A 15,746-nucleotide genomic window follows, 5' to 3' on the forward strand; every position below is an offset into this window, starting at 1 on the left:
AGGCAGTAGGACAGAGTTTGCTGGGAGGTGTGGAGGAGAAATTAGGAATTAATATTACTTTACTATTGTGTTTATTGTGTCTGTGGTGCTTTGGAAGCACTATTAGAGAAAAAGAAAAAAGATTAAAAGTCTTCTTAGTGCTTTTAGCATGTGTCCAGAGTGTGTCTGTTGGGGAAAAGGTGGGCAATAGTGCCACCAAGCGTTCATTCTATTACAAGGGATAACATGAAAGTACAGAGAAATGGTGGCAATGCTAGGAACAGAACCCAAGTTCAATCATTGTCCACTAGATCAATTTTTTTTTTTTAATAGTTAAAGAGGCTAATATTACTGTATAAGTAACAGGAGAGTCCCTATGTGGGTATTGTCCCACATGCTCGCCTGGTGACCACCTTCCTGGCTCTGGTGAGGTAAGCAATTCCACCTAAGGACAAGAAGGGGCGCTGATGCTAACAATATTTTCTCTTTCATCCTCCGCAGCCAGGAAACAATCCTAAGCAAGATGCCTAACTTCCCATTGATGCCTTGAAAAGGCCCTGGCCTTCCAGTACAAATTCAGCCCACTCCTGGAAGATGGCGTCAGATGCTAAACTGACACCCAAGGCAGACAGAGCTCCTGATCTTTATTTGCCTAACCAGTAACCTAACACTTTATTTTGAGACATTTTCCTACTGTTATTTCTTTTTTGATATACTAAAAAGGGTTACCAGGCTGGTATCCCAACCTTTTGCCTATCAACCCATGTCTGCTTTCCTGGCCAGGCTACAGTGTACACTCCACACAAACAAAAATAAATCAGCCTAGTTGTAAACTTAGAACCAAACCAGACTGCACTCTTAAAATGAGACCCTATTTATTTTGTGGGGAAACATAACACCACCAGAGTTTCAGATGGATAAAAATCCTGCTGTCCTTTCAGACACAACCTGGAGCAGAACTCTTCAGATGGCCAGGGAAATAAGGAGCATTCCCAATAGGTGGTTAAAGTGCATCCCATAATAAAAGGAGCTTTGTGTCAGCATTTATGTGCCTTTTTTCTCAGCCTTTAAAAATATTTCTTGTGATGGATGACTGGGATTCTGGCTCAGTCGGGATGCCTGGAGGATGGAAGGTCCAGGTGAGAGACAATATCCCCCCCGGAACACAAGAGGGCAGACTCCCTGGTTTATATCAGGCCACGGGACTGGAGCTTGGAGGCACAACCTTGGGACGATCCCAGAGCCCTGGAGTGCAGCACTTCCACCACACCAGGGAGTGCTGCAGGAAAATCACCAGGGTGCAACTGGACCACATCCGGGTACAACATTAAAGGGGCCACCTCCCTCCATTCGGGGAGCTGGAGTCGGGAGGCAGAGGATAGAGCTTGTGAGTGGAGGAGTGAGGGCGGCAGAGAAGAAAGGAAAGAAAGAAAGAAAGAAAGAAAGAAAGAAAGAAAGAAAAAAAGAAAGAAAGAAAGAAAGAAAGAAAGGACTGAGCTGTATTGTGGCTGTTGGTGCACTGTGTCAGGTGCAATAAAGAAGAAGAAAAATAAAAGCGTGTGTTTGGACTTCCGTGTGTCCTGGTGTCTTTCTGTAGTCGGACTGAATGTTCACACTCTTCAGAACAATTCAATCCAACTAACTACAAACGTATCTCAGCAGCAAAATGAGGCCTTTTGTTTTAAAGGCTTCTTTCATGCAGTGCTGAAGTGCCATCTGCTGGGCAGCTCTTCCCAATGACAGAAAAGTAGCAACTATGACAATCACTTAGTGTTTTAATGATTAGTTGAGGAGAATTAAACACAGTTCAAGATAACCTGCTAAGTTCCATCCATCCATCCATCCATCCATTATCCAACCTGCTATATCCTAACTACAGGGTCATGGGGGTCTGCCGGAGCCAATCCCACCCAACACAGGGTGCAAGGCAGGAAACAAACCCCAGGCAGGGCGCACAAACACATACACACACCCACACACCAAGCACACACTAGGGTCAATTCAGAATCACTAATGCACCAAACCAGTATTGTCTGGACTGTGGGTGGAAACCGGAGTACCCCGAGGAAACCCACACAGATACGGGGAGAACATGCAAACTCCACGCAGGGAGGACCCGGGAAGGAAACCCGGGTCTCCTAACTGCGAGGCAGCGTGCCGGACAAGCAAGATATTTTTTTAATTTATAGAAAATGCTAGACTTTGGAATACAATTTTGCATTGTAAATGTATATATATCAGAGGATAATTCTCACTCATAACCAGCCCCAACCAGCCAGCAGATCCCAAGTGAAGCAACATGGAAGTCAAAAAAATGGGAGCATTGAGTGGTCTTCATTTCCAAGCAGTGAGCCACCCCAGATGGCAGTTAATACAATATATTAAGGATGCAGTCTGGACCTATATAGATGACAGTTAGTGGTGCTCAGTTTGTAAAGTGTGGTACAAGTTTAACAACTTATTAAAGAAAGAAAAATCCCCTAACAGGACAAATCAGTAATCAGACAGAAGAAAAGCCATTCATGGTATCTTTTAATTACTCCTCTGCAAAATGCTTTAGAGGGAGCATTCTTCAAAAGTAGTCTGTTACAGCCTGGTCAGAATGATCAGAGAAACAAAGCATAGAGGATCATTTTATAAACTGTTAAATTTACATACAGTGTCAATCAATGCATACATTTTACTCTGCTTGGTTCGTTGGTTTACACCGAAATGACTTTTATAAAATAAAAAGTATGTTATATTATATTCTGGTTCTACTTTATACCCTTGAGTTGAGCCACCACCCTTGAAATTTCTGTACATATAACAACATTCTGGTTGTTTTCAGGACATCTGCTGATTTCTTAGTCATCTCTTAGTCATCTTTCAGTACATTTTGTTGTTCACTTGACCTTTTATCTGGCTTCCGACATTTAATAACCCTTTATGCTATTTCTTTAAGATGAATGTTCTGTCCTTCTGAATCTCACAGCTGGCATTCCTTTGGAGTGGCTCGAGTCCTATTTTACAGATAGGGCTGAGTATGTGGCCCTGGGGGACGCTAAATCTCATACCCACACTGTAACCTGTGGGATCCCACAAGGATCAGTCCTTGGGCTGACCCTTTTAAATATCTATATGCTACCCCTGGGTCACATCATCTGCAGGCATGGAGTTTCATTCTATTGCTATGCGGATGATATGCAGCTCTATGTGAGACTGGATTTGACTACTCTTACACTCTCCATCAACTCTTTCCTCCTGTCTGGATGAGATTGAGACTTGGATGTCCAAGAACTTTCTTAAGAGGAACAGCACCAAAACTGAAGCTCTTTTAATTGGTACCCCCAATCAACTTCGTTCCTCTATAAATTTTAGTTCCTTTTCTGGTCATACCATTACTTTCTCCCCTTCTGTTACTAATTTGGCCATCAAATTAGATTTCCATCTGTAATTTGATACACATGTCCATCACCTCTGTAAAATTGCATTCCTTCATCTTCGAAACATAGCCTTTCCCTTTGTGATGCTGAGAAACTGGTTCATGTCTTTGTCTCCTCCAGGCTGGACTATTGTAATGCACTCCACATCAGGATCCCCAGCAAGAGCCTTCAAAAGTTACAACAAATCCAAAATAGTGCTTCAAGGATCCTAATGAGGGTGAGGAAATATGAACACATTTCACCAATCCTTCGATCACTTTATTGGCTCCTTATCCACCTCTGTATTGAATATAAACTTTGTCTGCTTAGTCACCAGTGTTTCCATGGAAATGTTCCACAATATCTTAAGGAACTTCTTATATTACAATCCACTACAAGAAACCCCTCCACATGACCAAACTTCATACAATGGGTGACCGAGCCTTTCCAGCCGCTACTCCACGACTCTGAAATGCTCTACCAGAGAACCTGAGAACCCAGCAGATAGTGGGCTGTTTTAAAAAACAGTTAAAGACTTTTCTATTTAGGAAAGCATATAAACAAAATTGCCTCTAATTATTATTTTATCTTGTTGTGTCTTTGTTTAATTTTCTTTATGTACAAATGTAAAGTGCCTTATAAATAAAATGAATTATTATTATTATTATGGGGCGGCACAGTGGGTAGTGCTGCTGCCTTGCAGTTAGGGGACCCGGGTTTGCTTCCCAGGTCCTCCCTGCGTGGAGGTCTCCCCATGTTTGCGTGGGTTTCCTCAGGGTGCTCCGGTTTCCTCCCACAGTCCCAAGACATGCAGATTAGGTGCATTGGTGATTCTAAATTATCCCTAATGTGTGCTTGGTGTGTGGGTGCACCCTGCCCAGGGTTTGTTTCCTGCCTTGCGCCCTGTGTTGGCTTGGATTGGCTCCAGCAGACCCCCTTCACCCTGTGGTTAGGATATAGCGGATTGGATGGATGGATGGATGTATTATTATTATTATTATTATTATTATTATTAATTATGTGGACTTTACCAAAGTATCTGAAATCCTATACTCTTACCACACTGTCAGGTAATGTAGTTTATCACTTCCCACATAATCATTTTTGGTCTGCTCTCTTCAGGATAGAAAATGACAGAAAGGTCATGCCACTGCAAGCCTCTCTCATAATGCCCTCTGATAACCTACTCACCGATGAAAGAGCTTAGGTTAGTTCAGCTGCTTTGCAGTGTTGGGTATACCACTCACTAATGAAACGCTCATGCAGTCCAGTATTTTCTGCATGCTCAAACAAACAAGAAAGATAGGATGCAATTAAGTCATTTGTCTTTACATTTTTTACAAGTATAAAAATAATTTTACAAATACAACATACAAACTATTCATCAACCTATATACTAGATTCTATTTTTATACTCCACCACATTCCACCTCTTGATAAAATTTTTGTGTAATATAATCATGATCACAATTAAACAGTCTTAATTATTTTAACAGTCAGTTTCACAAATCTTGTTATGAGTTGCAGTCATGGATTTTCGTGTGTTCAGTACATCATTGGCTGTAGGTGATTCATTTCCAAGTGATGTGTTACCAATGATTTCTTTATTTTGGAGACACTCTAAATAACTTGGATGCACTCCTGTTTCAAAGAACTGATGACTTTTTTCTGTTTTATTCTTCTTTTTAACATTTTGCAGTTCTTTATATATGATCAGATTTAGTGGTTAGAAATGAGACAAGTTCACTCCTTCCCCTATACCATCCCAATTTCACTTTAAATCTGTTCTGTGTAAATTGTTTATTCTTCCACCAAATGTATGATAGTCTTGTGTCACAGCTAATTAAACCACTGTCCCAAATTATTCATCACAGCACATGCAGCTATGATACAACCTCAGTTCAAAAAAATGTGAGATGCTACATAAAATAAAACAGAATGTGACGATTTGCAAATCATGTAAATCTTATATTTAATTGAAAGTAGTGTGACAGATAGGGGGCACTATCACTCCCTTGAACCCCTGTCCATGACTCCAGACACCAGGTAAAAGTCCACAAGTTGACTTTATTTAAATGCCACAGTGCACAAAGCACCCTCTCCTTCACTATACTCATAAATAATCACAAATAACAATAATAAACAATTCTCCGCTCCCAGACGCGTTGCCACCCTTCCACCCAGCTCAGCTCGCCATCTGGGAGCTCTTATAGTCCTTTTATATTCCCTGACCCTGGAAGTGTTCTCAATCCCCAGTCCATGTGATCTTGTATCACTTCTGGGTCAGGTAAAATGTTCTTTTCTTCACCCCGGAAGCCCGTCGCTCTTCCTTTGACGAACTTCCGGGTTAAAGGGCACAAAGAAGTCTTCGGTCCTCCCTGCATCTCCCTCTTGCGACCCCTGTGGTATTCAGCAGGGTCTTGTATAAAAACTACATGTCCCATGACTCCCTGCTGGTCTTCTGGGCACCTCCATACTGCAGGGAGGGCTCCATCTGGCGGCCTGGGGGTATTGGCCGGGATGACAAGCCGGCCACATCTCACAGTAGTAAAAAACAACATATCAAATGTTGAAATGGTTTAAAAAAAAATCACTGTGTGGCATCACTTCTTCTTTTAACAAAACTCTGGTAATGTTTAGGAACTGAACAAATCAATTGCTGTAGTTATAAAAGTGAAATGTCCCATTCCTTCCTGATACAGGATTTCAGCTGCTCAACAGTCCAGGGTCTCCTTTGTCATATTTTTCGTTTCATAATATGCCAAATGTTTTCAATGTGTGTCAGGTCTGGACTGCAGGCAAGCTAGTTTAGCATTTGGACCGTTTTACTAAGGAGCCATGCTTTTATACAATGTGCAAAATGTGGTTTGGCATTGTATTGCTGAAATAAGGAAGGCCTTCCCTGAAAAAGACATCATCTGGATTGCAGCATATGTTGCTCCAAAACCTGTGTTATCACTCAGCATTAATGGTGCCTTTCCAGATGTGCAAGCTATCCTTACCATATGCACTAATACACCCCCATGCCATCTGGGATTTGGGCTTTTTAACTGTGTACTGATAATAAGCTGGATGCAAATCATCATATTCTACTTTAATTTCCATCTACATAGCATCACAATGTTTTTGGAAACTGGGGTTGCATTAGCTTCAAAAATATGAAAGGTAACATGCCACAGGTGACAGTGCCAACCAGCTCTGCCCACGTGAGACACATGTGCCTCAACATAAACTGTTCATAAACTAACTCTTTGTGACCACTAGAGGGCATTACAGAACCTGAAACCACAAACACAATTGTACAGACACAGCCCTGGGTTTAAAACACTTTCTTTTATTCAACAGACAAACTAAAACAGGATTCTTTCTCATGAATACAAGGCTGCAAAGCACAGCAATTCAAATCTTCCTCTCCTCTCATCTCCACTCCTTCCAGTCAATTGTTCTCCAGCTCCTGGATTCCAGCTTAACCTGAATGAGGCAGAGCTGCTACTCGTTTATCAGACCTGGAAGCCATTATGGGTTAGGCAAAAGCCCCAAAATTCCCTACAGTATCCATGGTAGCACCCACGGAACCCAACAGAGCCACCCTGCAGGACTACAGTTGCCTGCATGCCCTGGGAGTGTCCGTACAGGTACCATAGCCCAGGGATTTGGCTGTCTCGGGGGAACAAATTGTTCAAATAGGTTACTTCAACTTATCCGTTCAGCATACTGGTTACCTGGCAGTGTAACAATCTTCGACTGAGTCCTTCCAAGATGCCAGCATTTCTGCTGTGACGTTGTCACCTTCTGCCAATCTTCTGACCGAGGCAGGGAATGCCCTGCCTTCTTTCTCATCCAATTACTGGCTGGGTAAGGAACCTTGAAATCATCCCAGCTGGGCACATAAGCTGGCATCACTACTACGGGCACCAAATGTCTACCTGCTCAACATTGGTAAACAACCCTTGTCATTCCCTAAGATGTCCACCTCTAGGGTTGCTTGATGATAGCATACATACTTGTTGTGCTATACACTTCAGTTAAGAATTTGTTGATTGGCCCTGTGCTTGTGTCACAGCTGACAACTGCAGCAAGAACTCTGTGTTTTTACCGTGTAGACTAAACCCAATCACCAGAGCCTACCTGATTTATAATTGTACCAGCTGCATTTGCTTATTTGAAAAGTCCTCTAATTTAGTGTGTGTCTATTCCTATAGTATTAATTATATTAGTTATCACAACTATTTAATTAATATCCAGAATCAACACTTTATAAGATTAAAATGGTTGTCCTTAATTTTGGTATTCATAACTAGTTTGCACATTTTCGGCCTCTTGGAATGGTAATTGAATTCAATTGCCCTGTGTGTGAATACCCTAAGTCCCTAGTATACTTTTGAAATCTACTATTACAACTACTCCTATTATTGTGTGATTTATGGACTTGACTCACTTAAACTCCCAGTAGCTGTCTTTTTCTTGCTCAGTATCTTCAGTTCTTCTTTATTTCTTTGTTCTTGCTCTTTTTTCCTGTGTTTTTGTTCTGCTCTGTAGGCAAACCTGCAAAATGGAAGGTGACAAAACAATTCCTGTCCATCCCAGCTTTTTGGTTGTTGGCCAGGTGGCAGCACTCAAAATTTGCTTCCTGGCACTCACTGGAACAGCTTGGCCACTAGTGCCACTTCGCCACAATGTTCTAGTTGTAACCCAGTCCTTTGTATACTTCACTCTGTCTGTCACCCTCACTATTCATTACCTGATCCAACCCAAAATCCATAAAAAAATGGAAGTAACAGTGTTGTAAATTGTCATTTTTTTCTTATTAATGTCTATGTGTCTTTTTATGTTAATCCGTGACCTGAAAATGTGAGCTAAAACATTTCAAATTCAAGTGTTTCCAGTATGCTTGTTAAACCTGGTTTTTGTTTTTATTCAGAATAATTTTACTTATCTCTCTTTTAATTGAGATAACTTGTACAAGCTGCTTTTTCTCTGATAAAGCGGGTCATTACATTTATTTCTTTTTTATGTCATTCACACATGCTTTACATTCTTTCAACTCAGCTATATCATCCATTACAGCATTGTAGTGGTGCTACTGAGGATTGAAACTTCAACTCCCAGCAGTCCCTGCAAGTGGCTGTTATTGGTCATCATCTGAGGGTGCAGGGGCTGTTAGGTACAAGGAGGCCAGTGTGACATTTAAAAGGGAGCCAGTGATACCAAATGAAGAGAAGTATTTTCTGTTTCGTGTCTGAAGTTTCCTGTCTGCCTACCTTCATTCTGATACCTGTGGATGCTTGCTTTGTCCTGGATCGTCTCTTGTTTTGGGCTATGGTCTGTCTGGTGTCTTCCTGTACATGAGGACTGTCCAAGGATTTGTTGTCATCCTGTGAAGAAAGGAGCACTCCTGGTCCCATTCACCTGTCTTCATTTTCATCAGTAAATACTGGTAGGACTATCTTTACATTCCCATTCAACGTGCTGATCTCTGGACTATCTGCCTCCATCACTGCATTTCCTCAGTTGCTGTTTTCCATGGACTTTATAGTGAGTGTGTATTGTTGTGGTTTGTTTGTGTTTATTGTACATCGCTGTAAAGGGACTGGGGTGGAATTATTTAGCATTTACTTATATTTCATTTATTAGTGTTTAATACATTCTTTACTTCTTTTATTATTGTGTCTGCTTGTGAGTGTGGCTGGGGGCGTCCCTGGAATCTCCACCAAAGAGAATAAATAAATCACCATTTCCTCGACGGTGTGAATCTTAGCAGCACCGTACCGCTACAGCACATACCTTTAGACATCAAGCAGGACACTTCATTTCCTACATGTCCCGTTTCATTCCAGCCAACTGCAAGAGCAATGCATTTTTCTTCCAGCATGTACGCTCTTGAACTAGCAAAGAAACTGATCCCACCACCAGAAGTAAGTATGCATGATGATCCTGCCCAGCCAAAGCCAAGACTTAAACCCTATAGGACATCTATAGAGAGACCTGAAGATGGCAGTTTCCAGACACTTGCAATCCAGTCTAACACAACTTGAGGGGATTTGACATGAAAAAAATGATAAACTGCCCAAATCCAGGAGTGCAAAGCTTGTAGAGATGCACTCCAAAATGTCTCAAAGCTATAAATGCAGCCAAAGAGGCTTATACAAAGCAATGAATTGAGGGTCTGAATACTTGCATAAATGACATTAGAGTTTTTAATTTTTAATAAATTTGTAAACCTTTCTGAAAATGTTTTCACTTTTTCATTATGTGTATCTGGGTGAAGACTGAAGGGCAAAACTGGCATAATTATTCATTTAAAATTAAATCTATTACACAATAAAGTGTGTAGAAATTGAAGGGGTTTGAATACTTACTGAATTGTCAGTAAGTAGTACAATACAGTAATCCCTCGTTTATCGCGGGAGATAGGTTTCAAGGCAATAACTGAATTTCCGTGAAGTAGGGACACCATATTTATTTAATCATTTAACGTGTATTTGAACGTTTTTAAACCCTCCCTGTACTGTTTACAACCCACCCTTTACTCTATTATTAACAGGGCCAACTGTTAAGCAATATGAAATCGGTAGATAAGTTTACAATTACTTTATAGTGAAGTACACGTAGCTATATATGACGTGATGATGGTGATGAATATGCTGTGCAGTAAAAGTGATGACGATGAAGGTGATGATGACTTTTACTGCGCAGCCGATGACTATATTTTACGTCTCTTCAGATGGCGGTGCCATTTCCAGGCACTTCTTCCACGGTTTCCGAAAGTGTATCCGTAGTAGTAGTAGGAACAGGCTCTTTTTTGCGAGGCTGCAAAAACATTGTGATCGTCAGTTGCTGCCGCTGCTTCTTTTTACGGTCGAAGAGCAGCTTGTAGGCAGTCATGATGTCATCAACCTTGTTGCAAAATTGGACCGATCGGACCATATCGTTGTCCCATTCCTGTGACTGCTGTTGCAGATCCTTAGCCAGTCTGTGGGATCTGGGCATCAGTCAAAGCACCAATCACGGGCTCAATTAGAAAGCGGGAAGCTGTGATTTGTCGTCTCCCTCCCATGTACCAATCACAGCCCGTGTTACAACGCACTTAGTCACCGAACTTGTTTCGTTGTTCTTAGACTAGGAAACACTACTACTATATTTAAAAACCCCCGAAGTCATGAATCCGCGAAAAGTGAACCGCGAAGTAGCGAGGGATTACTGTACTTCATATATTTTCATATCACTGTATTATAATAGAGAAAATCTACCATCAAGCAATTCAGCAAAGACACTGGCAGCAGTATTTAAATTCACAGCATGGAAGGCATTCATAAACTAAACAGTAAAATAAATTTAAAGGACTTCAAATTAAATAAGGTATATTCAGCTTGGTGAAGCAGGAGGGGCTGTCACTTACTGCAGGACCCTCCAGAGAAGGAATATGCATATTGTCAGGACATTTTAAGCAGTCATTCTAGGAAGGCCTAGGGCCATCTGAGATATAAATCTACAACTGAGACAGTCTTTATAATGCTTTAATGCTTGCATAGAAAAATGAGAAAAATGTTTAGGGACATTATCCTAATAGTAGATAGGGTTCTTTTGGCTATGAAAACAGATTCAATTCTTTGTAGTATGGATTCCACAAGATTTTGAAAACATTCCTTTGAGATTCTGTCCCATGATGACGTGACTGCATCAGTCAGGTGTTTCAGTTTCACATTTATATGACATATCTCCCATTCTACCACATCCCAAAAATGTTCTATTAGATCTGGGAAGGCCACTGAAGAACACTGAACTCATTGTAATATTAATGAAACAAGTTTGAGACAACTTTTGCATCATGCTGGAAGTAGCCTGTAGAAGATGGGTAAATTGTGTCCATGAATGGATGCACGTGATCAGCAACAATACCCATTAGGCCCTGACATTCAAATGATGATTGATTGGTATTAACAGGCCCAATGTTTGCCATGAAAACATTTCCCACACCAACACCACCAACCTGGACTGTTGACGCAAGGTTTTTTCTGTGCAGGACTCATGCTGTTGTCACTAAATTTTGAGCATACCATCTGTGTGTTTTAACAGAAATCGAGATTCATCAGACCAGGCTACATTTTTCCAGTCTTCAACTGTTCAATTTTTGTGAGCCTGTGCCCACTGCAGCCTCAGTGATCTGGTTTTGGGGAACAGGAATGGAACCAGATATGGGCTTCCGCTCTTCTCCCTCATCCACCTCAAGGTTTCACATGTTGCAAATTCTAAAGATACTTCACCACACTTGTACAGAGTGATTATAGGTTACTGTAGCCTTTCTGTCAGTTCCAACCAACCTGGCCATCCTCAACTGACTTCACTGCCACTCACTGGATTTTTTTCTCACCATTTTGAGTAAACTCAGTGTGAAATTACTAGGGGCCTCATGTATAACGCCGTGCATAGAACTCGCACTATAACATGGCGTAATCACAAAAGCCGAAATGTGCTTACGCACAGAAAAATCCAGATGCAGGAATCTGTGCGTACTCCAACTTCCACGTTCTTCCGCTACATAAATCCCGATCAGCGTGAAAACTAACGCCGTGCGCGCGATTTTGTAACGCCCCAAATCCTCCCAGAATTACGCCTATTTGAATATGCAAATCAATATAAATCGCCCTTAAGCGCAGCCTTCTGTGAAAAGACAATGGGAAGAGCACGGGGAAAATATAAGAATTTCAGCGAATACCAAGTGGAGGCAAATGAAAAACATACTATTTGTTCAAATAAACCGTGGTATAATCAACAAAAGGAAGTTGATCGAGTGACATAGCGTGTTGGAGAAACTTGAAAGATCACATTCACAAAATCGCACAGTGCCGGAAATAAAAAAGAAGTCACATATCAAAGTTGCCGTGAAAAGAAGAGTTGTAGCCCACTGTCTGAGTGTCATATGAAAGCTTATTAGGGTACAGAGAAAAAAAGGCACACAGTGGAGAAAAAGCACGAAATGTCAACTTTAATCTCGACATTCCCACTTTAATCACGTAGTTTATTTTGTCATTTAGTAGAACATTATAAACTTCATCTTAAAATCGTTTAATTAACCAGTTTCTCAAAATTACATCGTAATTAAAGTAGCACGTTAAATGCTTTGTTTTGTATTTGATCTTCTACTCGTATGTGATCTATGTGTGTGAATCACTACTTGCTTCTTAAACTGGCTCTCTTCCTCCAACTGGACACAGAGTCCATTACATTTGTGATATTACAGCTCTCTGAATAACTAAAATACTGAGATGTATACATGATGTCATTTTCATGATGATAGGAGCTAAAGCACATTATTAAACGTGTTTCATGAGCCTCGTGCTCATGACAAGCATTGCCACTGCGTTTTTAGCTGTGTTGTTATTTTCTCTTTCTGTGTTATATTCAATATATTTTGGCGTAGCCGTCACTGCAGTCAGTGCTTTTCTTTCCCCAAGTAACCGATCGCCATACAATCAGCTCTGTAATAGACGTTAAGCCATCTGTAAGCTTAGCCGATTCTTCAAAACGCTTAAAGAACATTGAAATATCTTCGTAGTACATGTTTAATTATTCTATCCTTCACGACACTCCCAGTGAAGAATATAGATTATTTAAATGAAGTTAAAGTTTTATGTGTATAATTTAACAAACATATTTTGCTGCATTTCACCTTAAAAATGATATCGTCATCATATGTAAATACGCTTTATAAAATGGCCCAGGTTGTGAGATATTAAAACTGTAGTGCAAGTTTACAGTGGGGTGATTGTACTTATAAGTACAAACCGTTCTACAATTGAATGCATTTAAAGTTCTTGGGATTAAACTGTTTCTGTACCGCGAGGTCTGTACAGGAAAGGCTTTAAAACATTTTGCAGTGGCTGAGACAGCGTGTCCTTAAAGCTGTATACCGATAATTCTCTTTCCAATCAGCTGCTGCTGTGATTCACACACAGATACAGTGATATAAATACTCCGAGTCGTGCAGTGAGAGTAATAAGGAAAAAGATGATCCGCTGTGGCAACTCCTAACGGGAGGAGCTGAAAGAAGAAGAAGAAGTGAGAGTAACAACGCTAAAGCAGGTTTGGCATTTGGAATACTATGGCTGTTCCCTGGACCATTATATTGTTACGAGTTAATTACAATCAGATGCATTACACTAATAAACAATATGCGGTTAGTTTCTGTGTATTTATAAAGCCGCATCATGAAAATAAGGAGTAATCACACAAGTACAGTACCATTGCTTTGACGCTGGGTGCCGCCAGTCTGCAAAACCGAGCGGAGAACTTATGCGACAAGGCACGAGGTACCGTGGAAAAGTGCGTGGCTTTACGCCAAGTGTAGGTTTTATACATCGCGATTTGAACGTGGAAAAGTTCTTACGCAACATTTCTGTGCGTGCGCACCGTTTATACATGAGGCCCCAGGAGATCAGCAGTTACATAAATACTCAGAATAGCTGGTCTGGCAGTAACAATAATGCCACCGTCGAAATCACTGAGATCACATTCTGGTGTTTGATGTGAACATTAATTGAAGCTCCTAACCTGTACTTCGATGATTTTACACATTTTGCTGTTGCTACATGACTGGCAGATTAGAGAACTGCAAGGCGTTCAGGGTTTCATAATAATTTGTTCTGTGAGTGTATATGAAATTTTCAACCTTAAGTGCAAAAATTGTGAAAGGAAATAAGTACATTTTACTTTTCCATCAATTCTAAGCCAGAATACATTAAACCGTTCCATTTAGTCTGTGAAAAAGGTAGCAAACAATTTAATCTCAAAGTTTTACAAATGGTTCAGTATAAAGCCACTCCTGAATGACTTCAGAATGAGAAGTACTTCTAAGTATGATGTTATACTGAAATAATTAAATAGAAAGAAAAAAATTAAAACCAAAGCTGGCGTACCTCGTTAAAACAATTCAGGAATTATTACAGTTTTGCATTCATTTCGGCCAATGAAATAACCCCTTCTGTGAAGAATACTATATAAAATAAACGACTGACGATTAGACCCACCAACTTTAAAGTTAAAATCGTCACGGAGACCCACCAATGCAATGTCACGCACACGACATCAATTAGGTCGCGTTAGATAAAATATGACGAACTCTCAACTGCCTGGAGCGCGCCTCAAGACTGCCTCTTGGACTTTCGACCACGCCTATATTTAAATAGAATCCCCGCCCCGTCTACATTAATTGGGTGTTGCTGTTTAGCTGTGCTTCTTCCATGAACTGACAACCGAGTATGCGCTAAGTAATTAACTTTACGTTGTTTTAGTATTTCTAATATTTCTTTACTTGCGCAGTATGGACTTTCAGATAAATCATTTTCAAGGAGGAATTGTTCGTTATCTTTAGATGATTAAAGTTGCCAAAGTCAAGGCACTGTGGCCTCTCGGACACACCCCCGGACTTAAACCTTCAGGCGGGCCCCTTTTCCACAATCCATATTTGCTTTGTAAATATGGAGCTTATCGTTACGTTGTTTCTGACCGCAATCATCCTGGGTCTGCTTTATATATTTTTACTAAAAGACTCATTTCGCTAAGCGAAGATGCCTCCCGGTCCGACCCCGCTGCCAGTGATTGGTAACCTGTTACAAGTAAACGGCAAAACTCCTTACAAGAGACTTTTAAAGGTGACTGTTGATGATGTTTCCAACAACTACCCAGTCGAATGAGTGAACCCCGAAGCTCACAAAATCACTTCCTTTTCTCTTCACTCTGCAGCTCAGTAACACGTATGGACCCGTAATGACGGTGCACCTGGGAGGACGTCGCGCTGTGGTTCTGGTCGGACACGAAGCGGTGCAGGAGGCCCTGGTGCAGCAAGCCGACGCTTTCGCTGGCAGAGCGCAGTTTCCATTGCCGTTACGACTTCTAGGAGGTTTCGGTAGGTGAACTGATTTGTTAACGTCAGTGGCTGGAGTGGGAAGAAAAAGAACTGGCAGTTTTCGCTGTTGTTTCTGCCTTTTCATCCTTCTGCTACACGTATAATGCCCCAGACGCAATGTCGATATCACAGCTTCTAGAAGGTTCGAAAGTGCGCTGATATGCTGAAACTATTTCGGAGATGGGGGTGAGAAATTGAGAGAAGTTCCGGTGATTACCAGCCCACTTCAGGCATTGATTACAGGTATCGTTCCAAACCGAAGTAAAATTCATTTGACGTTTGACATTCGTGGCTTCTTGTGCTGAATCTCCGAAGCCCAAATAATATAGTGTTGGAAAATTTTGAGTTATTTAAAAGTTATCTTTTTCTGATGACGTGTCACCTGGCGCGCGAATTTTGAATGTTTTTCTTTGGCATATGATTTGTTATGTGACTTTTCTCTCATTACATACTGATAA

At 40.9% G+C, this 15,746-nt stretch overlaps 1 protein-coding gene across 1 annotated transcript in view; it reads left to right on the forward strand.

The window, feature by feature from the left end:
* The first annotated feature begins 14,606 nt into the window (after positions 1 to 14,606).
* LOC120538753 (cytochrome P450 2C23-like) overlaps positions 14,607 to 15,746 on the forward strand; it is a 36,013-nt gene continuing 34,873 nt past the window's right edge. Inside the window, exons 1-2 of the mRNA XM_039768206.1 lie at positions 14,607 to 15,034; positions 15,126 to 15,288. Of these exons, the coding sequence (XP_039624140.1) occupies positions 14,951 to 15,034; positions 15,126 to 15,288 (247 nt within the window). The 5' untranslated portion in view covers positions 14,607 to 14,950. The remainder of the gene's footprint in view (positions 15,035 to 15,125; positions 15,289 to 15,746) is intronic.

Source organism: Polypterus senegalus, chromosome 11 (genome assembly GCF_016835505.1).
Source record: "Polypterus senegalus isolate Bchr_013 chromosome 11, ASM1683550v1, whole genome shotgun sequence".
In the NCBI taxonomy this organism is placed as follows: Eukaryota; Metazoa; Chordata; class Cladistia; order Polypteriformes; family Polypteridae; genus Polypterus; species Polypterus senegalus.